General features: G+C 40.8%; 1 protein-coding gene across 3 annotated transcripts in view; it reads right to left on the reverse strand.

Annotated features, from left to right (window-relative positions):
• arhgef10 (Rho guanine nucleotide exchange factor (GEF) 10) overlaps window positions 1-19246 on the reverse strand; it is a 271880-nt gene that overhangs the window by 70270 nt on the left and 182364 nt on the right. For all 3 annotated transcript variants that reach the window (XM_048530741.2, XM_048530739.2, XM_048530740.2), the window contains 2 exons: window positions 17535-17758; window positions 8218-8375 (listed from right to left, as the gene is read on the reverse strand). In XM_048530741.2, coding sequence (XP_048386698.1) covers window positions 8218-8375; window positions 17535-17758 — 382 coding nt within the window. The remainder of the gene's footprint in view (window positions 1-8217; window positions 8376-17534; window positions 17759-19246) is intronic.

The raw sequence follows: 19246 nt of genomic DNA on the forward strand, positions 1-19246 counted from the left end.
TCAGTACATTTGTCTGGGGCTTGAGTGGCGGATACTACCAGGTATTTAAATGTACAATGATTGGAAGTAAAAATAATTGGGAGTTCACGTCTTGCATGCCGAAATCCAAAGACATACTTGGACTTGCTTAACTGAATAGCTGCAGGAAACTACGGGAAGGGCAAAGGGCAAAATTCGTGCTTTTCGTCATAGGGTTGAAATTTTCATGCATTTTCTCTAAATGCAGTTTGTAGTGATGTAAATGTTTCATAGGAGCTATATCTTGCAGATGATTTTGTGAAGTGTCAGTCAATACTGATTATTGAAGATGTGCTTTCCAAATAACGGAGACGTATTATGGCACTGTTTGAGGTAGTGCATGTAGCGCCTTGTGTGGGTTGTAGATGTGTGTTCAGCACATGTTTGGCCAGAAACAGTCCTTTGATTGCTTTTTCAATTGACCAATTGTGGAGTTTCAGGACGCTCAGTACAGTAACAGCCACTGGACAGCTTCCTGCACAAGTGACGACAGCCTAGTCTATAGATACGAAAGGGTCAGGGTGGCACAGTGGCTCAGTGGTTAGCACTGCTGCCTCACAGAGCTAGGGACCCAGGATCAATTCCAGCCTTGGGCGACTGCGTGGAGTTTGCACATTCTCCCCATGTCTGCGTGGGTTTCCTCCGGGTGCTCCAGTTTTCTCGCACAGTCCAAAGATATGCAGGCTATGTGGGTTGGCCATGCTAAATTGCCCATTGTGTTCAGGGATGTGTAGATTAGGTGAGTTATAGGTTGATAGGTCTGTGTCAGATTCTCTGAGGGTCACGATGGAGATGTTGAGCCGAATGGTCTGTTTCTACACGGTAGGGATTCTATGGAAAACATCCAGCCCCTGAGGAGAAAGCACCTGAATCATTGCCTCCCCATTTTGTGTGGGGAAGTAACTGAAAATCTCCTGATAGCTGTTCTCACTAATCACTAGCCTGCAAAGCTTTCTCTGCAGATTATGTTATTGAAAGGAAAAGGGGCAGACCACCTTCACAGACAGTGCAAAGGTGAATCTTCAAACAGTAAATTAAAGAACAAAAATTGGTATATTCATAACCTCATGTGATGAGCAAACGAGTCAGAACGAGTCAACAGAAAATGGAAAGAAAACGACAATTCAACATCTACGAGCTGAACGTATGCCAGGACTTTGCTTCTGACAGATTTCTCTCTTCCCCATCCATTATACTTGTGCCTTGTCTCTTTGAGCATCTGTTTCTATATTTATGGGATTACTTTTTTTCAAAAAGGGATAGAGTTTAAAGTTATAGAGTTTTTTAAATAAAGAACTCATGCTTCTTGCCATTGGTAATAAACAAACAGTTTGATTACAATACAGACCAAAATAAACTGCAGATGCTGCAAATCAGAAACAATAAACAGAAATTGTTGGAACAGCCCATCAGGTTTGGCAGCATGTGCGGACAGAAATCAGAGTTAACATTTCGGATCCAGTGACCCTTCCTCAGGAGAGTTCTGAGGGTCACTGGACCTGAAACGTTAACTGTATTTTAATCAGTTATCTTCTAGTTAATGAATGACGTGGTGTGCACATTTTACTCTCAGATACTTGAGTACTGAAAGCCTAACAAAGTAAACTAGATCTACAGCCCAGCCCATCTGCACCTCTGTCTTTCTCTGGTCTGTATGGTAACTCTCAGAACAGGCGGGTTATTTTCAGATCAAAAATTAAGGCAAAAGTAACTAAGCAGAAACTGAGATAATGGGAACTGCAGATGCTGGAGATTCCAAGATAATAAAATGTGGGGCTGGATGAACACAGCAGGCCAAGCAGCATCTCAGGAGCACAAAAGCTGACGTTTCGGGCCTAGACCCTTCATCAGAGAGGGGGATGGGGGGAGGGAACTGGAATAAATAGGGAGAGAGGGGGAGGCGGACCGAAGATGGAGAGTAAAGAAGATAGGTGGAGAGGGTGTAGGTGGGGAGGTAGGGAGGGGATAGGTCAGTCCAGGGAAGACGGACAGGTCAAGGAGGTGGGATGAGGTTAGTAGGTAGCTGGGGGTGCGGCTTGGGGTGGGAGGAAGGGATAGGTGAGAGGAAGAACCGGTTAGGGAGGCAGAGACAGGTTGGACTGGTTTTGGGATGCAGTGGGTGGGGGGGAAGAGCTGGGCTGGTTGTGTGGTGCAGTGGGGGGAGGGGATGAACTGGGCTGGTTTAGGGATGCAGTGGGGGAAGGGGAGATTTTGAAACTGGTGAAGTCCACATTGATACCATGTGGACTTCACCAGTTTCAAAATCTCCCCTTCCCCCACTGCATCCCTAAACCAGCCCAGTTCATCCCCTCCCCCCACTGCACCACACAACCAGCCCAGCTCTTCCCCCCCACCCACTGCATCCCAAAACCAGTCCAACCTGTCTCTGCCTCCCTAACCGGTTCTTCCTCTCACCCATCCCTTCCTCCCACCCCAAGCCGCACCCCCAGCTACCTACTAACCTCATCCCACCTCCTTGACCTGTCCGTCTTCCCTGGACTGACCTATCCCCTCCCTACCTCCCCACCTACACCCTCTCCACCTATCTTCTTTACTCTCCATCTTCGGTCCGCCTCCCCCTCTCTCCCTATTTATTCCAGTTCCCTCCCCCCATCCCCCTCTCTGATGAAGGGTCTAGGCCCGAAACGTCAGCTTTTGTGCTCCTGAGATGCTGCTTGGCCTGCTGTGTTCATCCAGCCCCACATTTTATTATCTAAGCAGAAACTGAGCCTGTCTAGCAACCGCCCACTTCCAGCTTTAATGCAGGCGGGAGGAACAGGTTGATTCACTTAAAAAGCACAATGAGGTTGCATTCCTTAATTTTAACAGGAGCAGAAGAGTTCCTTCCAGACCCATCAAGATAACCCCACTAACCTCCACCCACAAATCCAACCCATCTCCCTTTTGCAATTTATCTGCAGATTATCTCTTCCTTCATCATCCCACCCAGACTTTGCTAGCATGACTGGGTACCTGCTTCCCCTACAATCCTAAACCTTGCCATGGTCTTTGTCACTCTTCCAATACAACTAGCTGCTCTTGAAGGCTCCGACTCTGTGAAGCAGGCTTCCAAATGGAAGTACCTCCCAGCAGGTCAATCAAACTGCCCCGATCATTTCAAGGAACATAACAATTACATTGTGTAAGATATGTGGAGGGTTACCTCTTCCAGATTTAAAGACTACACAACAACTCCAGTCCTGACTGCTTCCAGTGAACAATTTGGGCCACTGTATCAACACACTGAATAAAGGCAGACTACTTCCACATGTCGAACATACAGAGGAGCACTTCTTACTGGACACTAGGAGAACTCATAATATTCCAACATGGACTCCTCGTATACTTTGAATGCCAAGTGCAGTAGATGCAACATTGTCAAAAGAATTAGTCTGGAGGAACTTAACATCAACCAGAGACATATGGAACAGATAGATAATGTTGTTAATCAACATATTATTTTGGACGTACATACGACAGCATATATCCTCTCAGCCTTGCATAGCCGAACGTGCATTCAAAAGTGTAAAAGGGCTCCCCAACTATGCTATTTGAAGGGATTGTCAATCACTCATAAGTTAGATGCTGGTTGATTTCATCTGATTGTTACCTCGACTCTATGCAATTTCAGTGCTTCTTCACTCTTGTGACAAGTTTTAATTGTCTACAGGGAGTGGGCAGGCTAGTGCTAGATGACTATGAAATAAAGACTTGTGCACCAAGTTGTTGCTTGCGGAAATAAGTAGCATAGTAAGCCCTTTCCTGGAATTGATCATGGCTGTGAGAATGAAGAGAACAGGGCAAGCTGCTGGAAGGAGGAGGAATCAGACAGGCAGAAGAGCTCCCAAAGAACTCCCTGTTTGAGGAGCTGAGAGAGGAATGCTGACCAGAAACAGGAATGCATTTCAATTTCAATATCATGCGGAGCTGAAAGAACACAGCAGGTTAGGCAGCATCAGAGGAGCAGGAAATTTGATGTTTCAGGTTTACATCCTTCATCAGGATGAAGGGTATAAACCCAAAATGTCAAATTTCCTGCTCCTCTGCTGCTGCCTGACTCACTGTGTTCCTCCAGCTCCACAATGTATTGACTCTGACTCCAGCTATCTGCAGTTCTTACTATCCCCTAGCATTTCAATTTTCCTGGAGGTGGCCTCTGTGCCTTGAGAGCAAATCATCCAAGATTTTTAATGAAGGAATTACAAGGGGGTTCCAAGGGAAATGGAATTTTATTAGCAGGGAAAGGGGCCCATACAGTGTTTGCAGCACATCAACTTGTAGACGGTGAGTGCACAGCAGAAGGTGGGAGCGTTATGAAAACATTAAGCAATGTTAAAGATACAAAATGATGCCAGAGGGCAGCTACAAATAGGGGGTTGCAATTGCAAGATTATCTCATACAGACTGAAGGTAGGAATCATTATGGTGGTGAGGAATTTTGCTTCAACCATTCTGCGTCTCAATCTTGAGATGGTCATCGCAGTGTGTCTGGAAGGCCCACAGCACATCCACGTTGAGTGCAACATTTGAAAACCTCGGACCTTGCTCTTTACCATGGTCAACTTCCTTAGACAACTCCTTCTAAACCCATGGCCACTACCAGCTATAAGGCCAAGGGGATACATGGGAACACCACCACCTGCAAGTTGTACTCCAAATCACTCACCATCCAAACTTGAATAAATATCACCATTCCTTCAGTGTCAGTGGGTTTAAATCCTAGAACTCACTCACAAAAAGCTTTGTAGGTCTACCTACAGGATACGAACATGTGATAGCTCGCCATCACATTCTGAAGAGAAACGAGGGATGGACATTAAATACTGGCACAGCAGTGATGCCCACAATCCATAAGTAAATGCAAAAAAAATCTCTTTCCTAGATTAGATTTCATTGCCTCCCAAAGACACGTTGTAGCCACAATGTACCTTTCTTTAAAGAGGTACGGAATGGCTTTAAGGAATGCCTGTAATTCATTAGCAGCAATGGAATGCTGGTTGCTTGTAATAATCACTGTAATTAGCACCAAGTTAATGTGCCAACTGTACTCCATTCAACTGGCCTAAGTTTAACTGTCCAACCTGATCTGCAGGCAGTATTTGGGAGGTCAATTGTACCCTCCCCCATAGAGCAGACACTCTACTTTCACAGATCTTAGAATGAATTACAGGTAGGCTGCTACAAAATATTAAATGTAGTAGATCAAAAGATGGTTAGAAGACTTGCAATCCAGGGCTGCAAATAGCATTTTGCAATATTTTTCATCAGTAAATTACAAACGTGATCGCAGTATCTTTGATCCACTATCTGCATTGTGAAAATGTCTGAGTGAATTGACTTCTTCTGTTGACAATGAAATGCACTTTGCCAGTAAAGAGCCGTAGTCATAGAATTGTTGGTCAGCATTTTTGAGGTTAGGCAGTAAGCTAAATTATTCATTAAATGACTTTTGCAATGGTTTACTTCAAGATTCTGCGTTCGGTAGTGGCAGGCATCATTACACTCTGCCGAGAAATTTACACAATTTGAAACACAGGTTTAGATAGATGGTACAATGCTTTCAAATTACACTTCAGCAGAAGCTTAGGGCAACTATTTTGTGAGGCTCTTTTCAAGCGACTGAAGAGAATAAACAGTTATGGGAAGCACTGCCTTTTAATGTCAAAAGAAGAAAGTCTACTCAAAACATCGTTTCCCAGGTGCCCTCTGAGAGTAACTTATAAAGAGCAAAATTTCAAGGCCAAGAAATGACAGAACGACATCAGCTGAGGGTAAAACTACCTCTCTCTGCTTCTATACTACTGTGTCTACACTGGCATAAAGAGGATAGTAATGGTACTGGGAAGACTGGTTCACAATGTGACTTTCAAGAGCCCAGAAGTGAAGCAATGTCAGAGTGGATCGTAAAATTGCCTAATTCCAGCCTGGTGTAAGCCAAGTTTCAAAAGTTAGTAGTGTGGAAATGAGGGGCACAGCAGGTCAGACAGCATCAGGGTCAGAAGAAGGGTCTGAAGAAGGGCCCTGACTCAAAACATCAGCTTTCCTGCTGCCCTGATGCTGCCTGGCCTGCTGTGTTCCTCCAGCTGCACACTTATCTCTGGCTTTAGCAGTGGCAGTTCTTACTATTGCTCTTCAAAAGTTAATAGTAAGTTCAAAAAATTGCCTAGAAATATTTCTGATTTTAAGTGGTCCTGCTATAAAAGGGCAGAAGCCCCTCTCTGTTCTCCTCTAGTGTTAATATAACTCTTTAACTAATTAACTGGCAAGTACATTGTTCTTTTGCACAGGAAAGAATACAACTTGCAGCTAACAGTGTAGCTCCTCAGCTGTTTGTTACACCCCACTCATACCCTACCAAGACCAGAAACTGACATAACATGACTATTAAAAGTTTGGGAGTTTCAATCTCATCCTCAAATAAAGAGCAACAATGGAAATAAAAGTGCAGATACAGATGAAGATACAGTACAGCTTGGCTGAATGGAAATTTCCTTCATCAAATATTAACTGGTTCAATTGCTCCAAATGGGACCATGCTTTACCCATCAAGAATGAAACAAGGTGCATGAATTTTAGGCAGTGTGAATTAAAAATTAAAAATTAGCAGTCTTCACATAAAACTGCTTGCAACTACTTGGTATTATTAGACAGTTTCACATTTGAGCAACTGAATATTTTGCACAGCAAGTGGACTGGGGCAGGGAGAGGTTTAGAAGGGCAGTGCTGAGTATTGAAATGTAAAGCTTTGGCAGCTAATCTTTATACTAGAGTAAAGCATCATCAGCAAGACATCTATTATGAAATGAAGCTTTAAAAACCTCTCCCTCCTAACTAAACAGCCACTGATATCAAGAAAAAAAACACTAGAGGTAACATGGAAGGATGAAAATATATTGGGATACACTCTAGACAGAAGGTTCCATTGAACTTTCATGGATAATGTGGACCATCATTTCTTCACACTAGTTAGAAGTGAGCATCAGTCAGCACTTTTGCAAAATTGCTGGAAAAGGACCATAATCATTTTTGTTGTTGTGACCTAAAGCAAATTCAATCAGAACTTTCCAAGGGGTATTGAATAAATACTTGCAAAGAAAATATTTGCAGGGCTATAGGAAAAGGTTAGGACAAATTGGATACTTTTTTGAAAAACGAGCATAAGGACAAAGGACTAAATAGCCACTTTCTGTGCTGTATAACACAGTGATCCTTTCCACTTATTCCTCCACCCCCCCCACCCCCAAAATGTACAGGAGGCAGTGGGCTTTATGCATGCCTTGATTTGAACTCAACTCTATTTACAGATTGAAGATTTGACGGATGCTGAGTGGGTGGAACGACCACCTGGTGCTCTGGGAGAAGTAGTTTATGTACTGCCATAGCCCTCAGGGCTTGCAGCAACCAGGTGTTTGTTATTTGCGGCTTGCTGGCTGAAATAAAATTCAATCAATTTCCAGTAAATGCGGCATGACTGAGCGATGGTGGCCGGAGTTGGGCAGGGAGGTGGGGGGGGATGGTTAGAGGGTGAGTTAACAATGTGCTCTCTTCAACCTAATGCTGTGGTGATTGAGTCTGGAAGAAATCTGGCCTCACCACCTCTTTGTATTTAGGTTTTTTCCCCCAGTACATCAATTCAAAAATAAGATGGAAAGAGCCAAGGAGATGTTGTTCGGTTTGTAGCCAATTTGATTAAAAGTGTGGAACATTTATTGCAATTACTTGAGTCATTAAAACAAACCCCACAATTTCTTGTGCAAAAGCTTGTCACTTTGGTCCCTCAGTTTAGGTTAAACTTTAGAAGAATATAGAGTTTCTTTTATTTCCGAGGACCGACTGTGCTTGTTGTTGACCAAGTGCACAACTTGACTGAGTATAGATTTTGACATTTAATAACAATTTTGTCTAGGAGTTCAGGACGGATTATGCCTGCTCAAAGTTTTTAATTTCGACCAACATTCACATTTCAACTGGTCACTTTACTTCTATTTTATTGTATAAAAACAAAGCTAAATGAAAGGTTTGAAGCTCCAAGACAAAGTCTACTTGGTGTGTTTTGCTGTACTTCCATGCTTATGGAGCATATTATTGTGGAGGACAATGGAAAAAGAAGAGAAACCCATGTTGACATACTAAAAGATTCAAGAGAATGTTGCAATTAAATTCTGAAAGGTTCATAATAAATAGACGACATATACACACCTTCAGCCTTGGTATAGATAGCAATGTTTCCATTAAGAAGCCCAGCATAGAGACACTGTAATTTGTATCCGAGGCTCACCACTGTCGATCTATCCGGAGTAAAGAAATGCTGCAATCGCACTTTTTTCGAAGCCTGATTACTCTTGTACACGGAAATGCTGCAGTAGGATAAACAAAGATATCTCAACATAATTGTCTGTGCTGTCCGCCGCAACTCATGCCAAAAAGGAACGGGCATCGAATGAAGCCCTTGTTTCCAGTTTTACTCAGTGGAATTTATTTGCGTAGATCTTGACTTGTATGACAGTGTAACAGGTTACAATGGGTCAGCGATAATAAAATGCGAGGCTGGATGAACACAGCAGGCCAAGTAGCATCTCAGGAGCACAAAAGCTGACGTTTCCGGCCTAGGCCCTTCATCAGAGAGGGGGATGGGGAGAGGGGACTGGAATAAATAGGGAGAGAGGGGGAGGCGGACCGAAGATGGAGAGTAAAGAAGATAGGTGGAGAGAGTATAGGTGGGGAGTAGGGAGGGGATAGGTCAGTCCAGGGAAGACGGACAGGTCAAGGAGGTGGGATGAGGTTAGTAGGTAGATGGGGGTGTGGCTTGGGGTGGGAGGAAGGGATGGGTGAGACAAAGAACAGGTTAGGGAGGCAGAGACAGGTTGGACTGGTTTTGGGATGCAGTGGGTGGGGGGGGAAGAGCTGGGCTGGTTGTGTGGTGCAGTGGGGGGAGGGGACGAACTGGGCTGGTTTAGGGCTGCAGTAGGGGAAGGGGAGATTTTGAAACTGGTGAAGTCCACATTAATACCATTAGGCTGCAGGGTTCCCAGGCGGAATATGAGTTGCTGTTCCTGCAGCCTTCGGGTGGCATCATTGTGGCACTGCAGGAGGCCCATGATGGACATGTCATCTAGAGAATGGGAGGGGGAGTGGAAATGGTTTGGACTGGGAGGTGCAGTTGTTTGTTGCGAACTGAGCAGAGGTGTTCTGCAAAGCGGTCTCCAAGCTTGGAGCTCTTCCCCCCCACCCACTGCATCCCAAAACCAGTCCAACCTGTCTCTGCCTCCCTAACCTGTTCTTCCTCTCACCCATCCCTTCCTCCCACCCCAAGCCACAACCCCATCTACCTACTAACCTCATCCCACCTCCTTGACCTGTCCGTCTTCCCTGGACTGACCTATCCCCTCCCTACCTCCCCACCTACACTCTCTCCACCTATCTTCTTTACTCTCCATCTTCGGTCCGCCTCCCCCTCTCTCCCTATTTATTCCAGTTCCCTCTCCCCATCCCCCTCTCTGATGAAGGGTCTAGGCCCGAAACGTCAGCTTTTGTGCTCCTGAGATGCTGCTTGGCCTGCTGTGTTCATCCAGCCTCGCATTTTATTATCTTGGAATTCTCCAGCATCTGCAGCTCCCATTATCTACAATGGGTCAGCAACTCATTTCACCCATGTCAGATTTTATCGCCTTCGAATCAACGGAAAATAAAAATGAGGGAAATATAAAATAAGCTGCTGACCTTATCGCTTGTATTACATTATTTTATAAAGTGCAGATTTACAAGCCTGTGCTGGCTTCCATTCATGTGCTGAGCTTTTTTTTTTAAAAAATGGTTATACTGATAAAAACCAGCATGAGTCTATCAGAATAAGTGACAGGAAGTTTAACATTTTCATGTAGTTCTCTAATACTCAGGTAAAGTTAACAAATTCAAAATGGGACTTCTAACTTTCATTTTCATTACAACCACTTATCTGCAATCCGGCCATATCCAATTTGTGTCTCAATAGTTTTGAACCTACTTAATGTATTTTACCTCCTTTACCACCATCAGCATTCCTTTTTCTCCCCCACTGTCGTCATCCTCACCTTCTGTTATGCTTGCTTCCTCTCCCACTAAGTCTACACATCGTTAAAAAAACACTACTCGTCACCCATGTTCTGAAGGATAGGCATGTTAAGTCAAAAATGTCCACTGTTTCTCCCCCTACAGATGCTGTCAGACTTGGTTAGATTCTCAGGCACTTTGACGTTATGGCTATCTTGAATGTTATTGATAGAAATGGTGAATTTTCAAACTGCATAAGAGTTTGTTAAAAATTCAAATATATGCAAATTTCTATTTCTTTTGCTCCATTTTTGGATCCTTGAAGGAGAGGCTTCGATAGTAGTTTATGGCAGATACAAGGAGAAAGCACAACTGCGGAAGAAAAGGCTAGCAACCTTGGCCATGAATATATGTTGAACCTGAATCTACAGGTAGTTCTGCCGCAATGCGTGTTTCATTAACGCAAGTTGGCTATAATGTGATTGATGAGTAGTGGACGCTGTTTGGATAACATGAACTTTCTGCTGTACAGGTATAGCAATTTTCTATAGCGATTTCCCTGTAACGTAATTTTCTATAGTGCGAAGTCACACAAGAGCACAACTATTGTGATATAGGAGAACTACCTGTACTGGTGAAGGTAGCAACATTTCTAAGATTTTAGATTTCATTTCTTCACTGCTTTGAGCCTGACACAAGAAATAAGGAAAGGTAAGAGGGCAAGATGCTTTAAAATCGGTGACCGTGGTTAGGGTTGGCCTTATGGAGGTTTATAAAATCATGAAGAGATGGATAGTCAAGTTCTTTTCCCAGGGCAGGGGAGTCCAAAACTGGACTGCATAGGTTTAAAGATGAGATGGGAAAAATTGAAAAGAGAACTAGCGGGCAACTTTTTCACACAGATGGTGATATTCAAATGGGATGAGCTGCCAGAGGTGGAGGAGGAGGCTGGTACAGTTACAACATTTAAAGACATCTCGATGGATGCGTGGAAGGAAAAGGTTTAGAGGGATATGGGCCAAATGCTGGCAAATAGGACTAGGACAGTTTAGGATATTTGGCTGGTATGGATGAGTTGGAACTAAGGCGTCAGTTTCCACCCTGTATAACTCTATCATGCCTTGTTCGTTCATAGTGTAACACCTTGGCTACCTGACATCTTGGCAAGGTTTCCTGATTCCTCACAGTGCTAACTGGCCAGCTTCCTCACCATGTTGAGAGGGTGGTTTTTCAATTAAATAGAGGAATGGACAATTTTGGAGAGGGGCTACAAAGTACACGATATGATGCCATTTCATGGCAGTTATTTATGTAATGATACCTAAAGAGGGACAGAATGTACAAATTCTTTTTTTAAAGCAGCAAATAGGGTCCAATTGGGAATAATTCCTTAAAAGTGCAAAATTAATAGCTCTTCAGTTAATTGCTTACAGTATTCTAAATAAATGAATTAACAACAGAAATAAAGGTCAATGCGTATAATCTTACAGCCATCATTATGGAGTCGTGGTAGTAAGGAGATCAAAGCTGGGATCTTACATGAAATGAGGGCAGAGTTGGCTGGACTGCACTGGGAAGGTTTAGCAGCAAAAACAGTTGATGAATAATGGTATGCTTTTGAGGAAATAGCTCATGATTAGCCCAAATATATATCCCAGTGAGGTAAAAGGATTCTAGAAAGGGGATAAACCAATCATAGTAAACCAAAGAAAATGAAAATTGTATATCGTTTCTTTCATTTTGATACTATGTGACAGAGATTAGTGGTAAGTTAGAGGATTGGTAAAGTTTGAAGAACCAATAAAAGATTACCAAAACTAGCAAAAACAGAGAAAATAAACTGAGGGTAAATGAGCAAGTAGCATAAAAAGGGTTAGTAAGAGCTTCTTTAAATATTGAATGGTGGTTTCAAGTTGATGGGTTGAATGGCCTTGTATTCCTACGTCTTATGATAAGGCAGATGTGAGCTGACCACTCTGCCTTCCATACACTGTAAAAATCCAACCAAAGAGTTTGTATTTGTAAAATGATTACAACTATTGTTCCACACTAGAGCTATGCTGTTCTGGGTCACTCAAAGGCAGTATCACAGTACCAGAAGCAAGCAAGGAATAAATGCAAGCCACTTCACCCAAGAAGTGTATCTGGGGGGAAAGACAAGTGCACTAGAGGGAATACAAGTGTGGTGTGGGGGTGGGGGGGGGGGGAGACTGGGGCAGGGAAGAGAGGAGAAAGAGAGACAGGGAAGCAAAGCATGAATAAGGTCATGCTTGTGACCATCTAATCTGATTTTAGATAAAAGAGATAATTATTCATCAGGACATTAGACTCTTCATAAGAGTAGATTGTCAATCATGTTGTGGCATAGTACATCAAGAATTGAAAATTTCTAAAAATCTTATTTCAAATGCCATTTGTCTTATGATCGCAGCTGATGATACTACTGGACTGATTAAATTCCAGACGGAAATCTAGCTTCACAGATCATGATTTGTATTTTTTATTTAATGGGTGGTCTTTCACTGCAACATAAGAATGCAATGCTGGTGTTAACAATAAAACAGAAATAGCTTACACAAAAGACATTAAGATAAAATATGAAAAAATAAGCTATTTACACATCACACAATATGAAAGATTTCAGAACATTCAGCAGAACAAGATGCTATCTACTCCAACTCCGTAAGTTTACAGTACTCAAACATCAGAGGCAATGCCTTCTTGAAAACATCAAGAACCTTAACTGTTTCTTTAAATTCCTGGTCTTTTTTAAAAATATTCATTCATAGAATCAGGATGGCGTTGGCCAGGCCAGCATTTATTGCCAATCTTTAATTGCCCACAGGGCAGTTAAGAGTTAACCAAATTGTGTGGGTCTGGTGTCACATGTAGGCCAGACCAGGTAAGGATGACAGTTTTCTTCCCTAAAGGAAATTAGTGATCCAGATGGGTTTTTTCCTGACAACTGACAGTGAAACATTGGTCATAATTCGACTCCTAATTCTAGATTTTTAGAAACTCAATTCAAATTCCACCATCTGCCATGGCAGGATTCGAACCCAGATCCCCAGAATATTACCTTGGTCTCAGGATTAACAATCCAGCGATAATACCACTAAATCATTGCCTTCCTTAGTGGTATTATCTTGAAGGCCGAACCAAAACAAAATGCTTTCCAATCCACAGGGTATTCCCTCATCAAAAAAATCTGTTCTCGTTTATTCTATCTGAAAGAAAGATAATGCCTGTACAAGCTTTCTCTCTCTGATTGTAAAGTGCTCACAGTACAAAAGTCCTCATATCATCACTCAGGAGGACTCCAATCATCTGCTCTCTGGCAAATACTGGTAAAGCAATGGCTCCATAAAGACTAACAAGTTAATAGTTAAATCCTCTCATCCACAGAACAAAACCCACATGCCACTAGTTCATAATCTAAATGCTAAATAAAAGATAAATGGATATCTAAGAGAAATATTACACACCTTACAGCGCACTTTAAGAGGCAAGAAAACACACAGTAGAGAAGTGATACACAATGTTGCAGTTGAAGTTCAGTGTGTGAAATTAACAGCAAAGCGCCACATTTGTTTTGGAAGTTTGGGGGACAAAAAAAAATGATTAGCAACTAAAAAGTCAGGTATCTTTTACAATGAAATTTATCTGACGATATTCTGAGTAGTGGCTGCAATTGATCAGGAGATCAGGACAGCAATGTTTCGATAAACTGTGGTATTTATTCTATAAAGGACATAAGAGGAAGATTACCATCCGGATGGCTCTTTCTTCATGCACATGAAGGAAATACTTTTAAGTAAGTAATGTGCAACTAAAGTGGAACAAAATTCAGTAGCTTGTCTTCAAGGTGTCTTGAAAGAAATGCCTTAAACAGTAAAATAGTGAGGCCAATCAGGTCCAATCAACGATGCTGATGGGAATCTGTATTTGTTTTATAAGTCCACAGACTCCTCCTCTTCAGAGTGAGATAGGGAACCCAACTCAGAAGAATGTGGCATGGCAGGGGTGTTCTTCTTCACTATTTTATCACTATATTTCAAAACCTTATATGTGAACAGATTGACAGTCTGGCTTAGTTGTAACTTGTTGCTGTTTTATGACAGTTTTTTGAGCGCGTTGTTCCAAAGTGTATACATTCGAGATGTGACCACTTACTATATATAAGATTGATACAATGTGTACATGAGAATGCAGTTATATATGACCTACATATTTGGAATAAAGTACATGCACTAAAAGTTTATTAAGTTCTATTCTGGTGACAATTAACTGCAAACATTTGTGTACAATCTTTGTAAATGCCTCAAATCTATTAGACGCTGTATTAATTGTCAGAAGAGTTTCCAGTAAAGTATTATAAATCTTAAACAGTACTTTTTAAAGGTTACATCTTTAGTAACTGGAATTATTTAAATATACCTATTCCAAATGCATCCTAAACATTACTTGACTCTTGTGGATTCAAGCATTCTATTCTTTCCAGAGGAAATAAAGTAGGTCATTTCCTGACATGTGACACCTCGAAACACAAACGTAAACAGACTATCAACTTTGATAGCCTTCTTTCAAGCACAAAGTCATTTAACTTATGCTCACAGAATGGCAAAATTGTTACGGTGAGGAGCAGGCCATTTGGCCCATTTGTGTCTGTGCCAGCTCTTTGAGCAATGAGAGAGATTAAGCAGTGAACAGCCATCACAGAAGATGTCAGAAGGGGCAACATACTACAGTTTGAAATGCTCTTCTGCTTTGTTTGGAGGATGACTTGGCATTTCCTCCAAGTCACGTGACGCAGAGGTCACCTTTATTCCAGACTTTAAAATGTAGCAAACTATTACACAAGCAGACTACAGGATAGAAAGGAGATTGGCAAAAAGGCTTTTGGGCTCAAGTGGGCAGTTTCTTGAGAAAGAAACAAGGACCATCTCTCTCCCCTATCTCACTCCATCTTCAAACTTAACAGTGAAATGAACCTCTGCCAGAACAGGTAAAGAAACAACCGTAACTGCCAAGGCAATCTCAGAGCCTTCACTTCAAACAACAAAACTATGAAACAACAGCAGGCCTGCATTAAAATACAGACTGACCTCGATGCCATTTCATTTTAATCAGTATTATTTTCATCTACATCTGCAGCTAGTTTTGGTGTGTGACAGTGTGAGAGAGACATAGTTTCTTTAGTAGCCTCCAGGACAAGGGTTTGGAAAGTAAACAGACCTTATTATTATTATTTGTTAAAAGCTTGCTTCTGGCTAACAAAGTTGATTCTCTCACTCCAAGGGTAAGAAACAAACGCGTCCTTATTCAAATACAATAATCGTGGAGAACTTTGAGACAACGCCTTAAAACATAGTGTATAATCTTTCAACAGCTCACAACAAGATGAAAATTGAATGCTTAGCTTTAAAAAGTGGTACATTGAAAACAATGAAAACCCTCTGCAGCAAAATGTGTGAAGGGATTAAACAAAAAAATTACTTAAACAGAAAGAAAAAAAAGTTATTCATTTATAGTTTTGGTTAGAAAATTTGCCACACTGTGAGAAAGTGTCTATATCACCCAAGACTAAAGGGTATCTATGGTCTCACATATTTACACTAAACTATGTCAAAGAGCCTCAGATGAAATGGGAAAGATCTAGTCAAAACAAAGCTCCAGTGTTCAAGGACCATTTGTACAAAAGCCTTTTGTGCTACAGTTTGGATTTCATGGGTTATGTTGGCTGAGAATGTTTTATTTCCATTAAAGGAACATGACTACAGGACTTTAACACAACAGCAAAAAGGTTGGGACAAGATATTATCTGTTCTACAAGTGCACTAATTTGTAATTACACTTCCTTAGGGTCAGAAGATCATGCATTATTGTTAAAAATTTAATGCATATAGATATTTTATTGCCACAGAGCAGGGATTTCAGAAATTCTCCTCACCAACTACTCCGGCAGACTTCCCACAGCATACATTCAAAACCAAAGGGCGGCCAATATATTGGTGCAACAGCTATTGGAAGTCACGGAACAATAGCCGAGTGACAATTCTTCCCGTAAATCTAGCTCCTAATTAGGGGATGCATGGAGCAGAATGTTTCCCAAGTTATTGCAGCTAAGATTATTCAATCAACAGCTGAGAGTTATAATTTGTCCATCTCCCACCAACAGGTTTTTTTCTGAGGAACTGATATTACTTTAATGCACATGACTAGATTTTTATGCATGATTAAGAGGCTTTTTTTTCTTCCCTCTCTCATTGCAAGAGATGGCAGGCTGGGCAAGTGAAACTTGACAGTATGTTTCAGAAAAATGTGTTCAAATGATTATATGAAGTAACATTTTCAGTGTTAAATATTGAGATAAGAGGTGTGATGTACATATGTGCTATTTATTGATCTGCTTGGGTTTTCAGCAAGTGGCATGTGAGTTTTGTTGGATAAGGAGGTTCAATAATTAACTTGTCTTAACTTTCTACAGCCTTGAGTTTTAAACACAGTATGTCACAGACAGCAATTCTCAGAGTGCTGATGGGAATTGGTTTGCATTGAGAGACAGTGAACATTGAAAAGCATTAATGCTCTTCTAGTTTAGAAGAATCAGAAATTGATTTTTTTTTGCTTAGAGAGAAGTCCCATTGATTGGAAAACTTCTGGTTTCAGTTTGCAGAAGACCAGGTTGTAGCTAGATCTAAGAATAGTTTCTTCTTGAGAAAAGAGTTCCTTCAGAACTGCAGTATGTGGGAATTTGTTTGAAAATTCATGACTAGAAGGGTTTGCTCAAATCCTAAAGGAGTTTTATGAAGCTAAGAAAGTTTAAGCACAGTTTTGTGAAGAATAAAGAAAAAATCTATCTAACTCTCAAGAACTGGAACTGAGAGAAACATTTAAGGCAAACCTCAAGATGTGACAGAAAAGGGCACTCTCTCTGGTAGTTCAATACTGTATAGTGATGGCATTGGGATAGATGGGATTGTATTTTGGCTGAGTATTGAAAAATCTTTCAAGTTGTGTTGTATCTAAAAAACCTGCTTTATTCATTTTTCTTTGTTTCTTTTGTGCAATATATTTCTGTTTTTATTGTTAAAGCCAGATCTGCAGCATTACATGTTTGTATTTTAGCGATCACATCATTAAACACAAAAGAAAACAAAATATGATCTATGAAATCGGATTTCAGCCTGGGGTCTAACTTGGATGGTAGTAATATCAGTTGCAATCATAATAATGTTATAGCTACTGAATTAACCAGAATATTTTCTTAAAATTTTAGTTCAGCCAACAATTGATATTCCTTGCTGTTATAGTACTGCTACTGAATGAATCTACTACTATGCTGAAATCCCAACTTTATTGGTCTATATTCAGTTTGTTGCACTTTTTAACTGAAAAATAAAGCAGAGATGTAATACAAATTGCACATTACATTTCTAATTAATTCTACAGGTAATTACTGGCATATTTTCCATTGTATATCTCACCTTCCTTCTTCCATTCCAAGACAAATAGATGGAGTTTCAGTGCACTTTGTACTCATAGATTCAGAGTCAGAAAAGACATCGGATTCTTCTGATTTGTCATCTTCTGGGATATATACCATGGCCAGTATACGGGACTCAACGTTGAAACATTCAATCACTTTTGGATTGGAATTATGTAGAGTGACAATGGTAACCTGACCCATTTGATTGGTACAACTTCCAATCTGTTCAGTAAAACAGAAGCACAAGACATATGCAAATCTGTCTTCATAGTTTTATGTGCTGCTTATAAATCATTACAAAACAAACTTCAGAAATCAATGGAAAGGCAATATAAAACAACTCATAATTGATGAAAAATTCACCAAGAGTAAAGACAGGTAAAGAAACAAGATATTGGAGGTGAACTTGACACAGTTGAGATGCAGGAAAAGCAAATAATCTGTTAACTGCACTTTTTGATACTTGGGTGCTCTTTAAAATAATCATGTATTTTACTCTGAAGTTGCTAAGTATTTTCTGCATTGATTGACCTCATCAGATGAATGCTACTTCTAAGTTCCTTGTTAAACATCTTGTAAAGTCTATAATAAAGATGAAGCAATTTTCCATTCATACCTCCATAATTTATTGCATTACATGTGTTTTTGTATAGTAATTTAAATGACCTATATGCCAGCACAATACACAAAAAAGTTAGAACTCAACATGGGGTGCAGTGGTAGTGTCTCTACTTCTTGGCCAGAAGGCCCAGGTTCAAGTCCTACCTGCTTCAGAAGGGTGTAATAATATTTTCTAACCAATGTGTTCAGACATGTCCTTCAACAACACATGACAATTTGGAAACAGGTTGGATCACCAGACAGTCATATTTCTGTACTGTAACTGTAACCCTAACAACTGTGAAAATGGTGATGGTGCACAAAGCTTGTTCAGATTAGTATGCAGTACAAAACTTGACAGAGGCAATAATTGATGTTTAAAAGATAGTTCTTTTATTTGCAAGACTTGGGTGAACAATCAGCTCAACTATGTAGTTTGCATTTGACTTTCCTAAGAAATTGGAAGATCACACCTCTTACAGTCTGTAGGAGTTCTAGCTGAAATAGGTTTGTGCAAACACATTCCAGTTCTCAGTGGGTAAATGTTGCAGTCATTTAAAAAGAAGTTGGCAGAGGCTCAGGGCTGATGTGGAGATGGTGCATGAGATTACACATAAATGCTAACCAGAGAATTATGATCATTCACAGAAGACCTGAACCTTTTCAGGGAATAAGCCAGAAAAATATTTGTAAAATATGTGCATAGCACTCATCAGTTTTGAACTGAGCATTGAGTAATGTATATTATGGCTCTTGATAGTTTTGTAATAACAAGGGAGAGAATGAGATAACGGGCAGAGCTGGTGAAGATCTGAAGGAAGATTGTTCAAATCATTTAGTACTTATGGAATGAAAGACAGAAAAATAAAATCAGCTGCACCACTCTTACTAAATTGTCACGTCATTTTTGAACACCGTGACCTTTCTCTACCCCATCCTTTCAACCAGCCCTGCAACTTCTGAGCAAAAATCAAAGACAACATGAAGAAACGAAAGGGACTTTTTAAAAAAACAAGAGGAAATTCCTGCCGAACATCTGAAGTCAATCAACCAATCTGCAGGAGGCCAGTTGCCTTGGAAACACATCCTCCAGAACCCACCTAACTATAT

The sequence above is a fragment of the Stegostoma tigrinum genome, chromosome 4, assembly GCF_030684315.1.
Source record: "Stegostoma tigrinum isolate sSteTig4 chromosome 4, sSteTig4.hap1, whole genome shotgun sequence".
Classification (NCBI taxonomy): domain Eukaryota; kingdom Metazoa; phylum Chordata; class Chondrichthyes; order Orectolobiformes; family Stegostomatidae; genus Stegostoma; species Stegostoma tigrinum.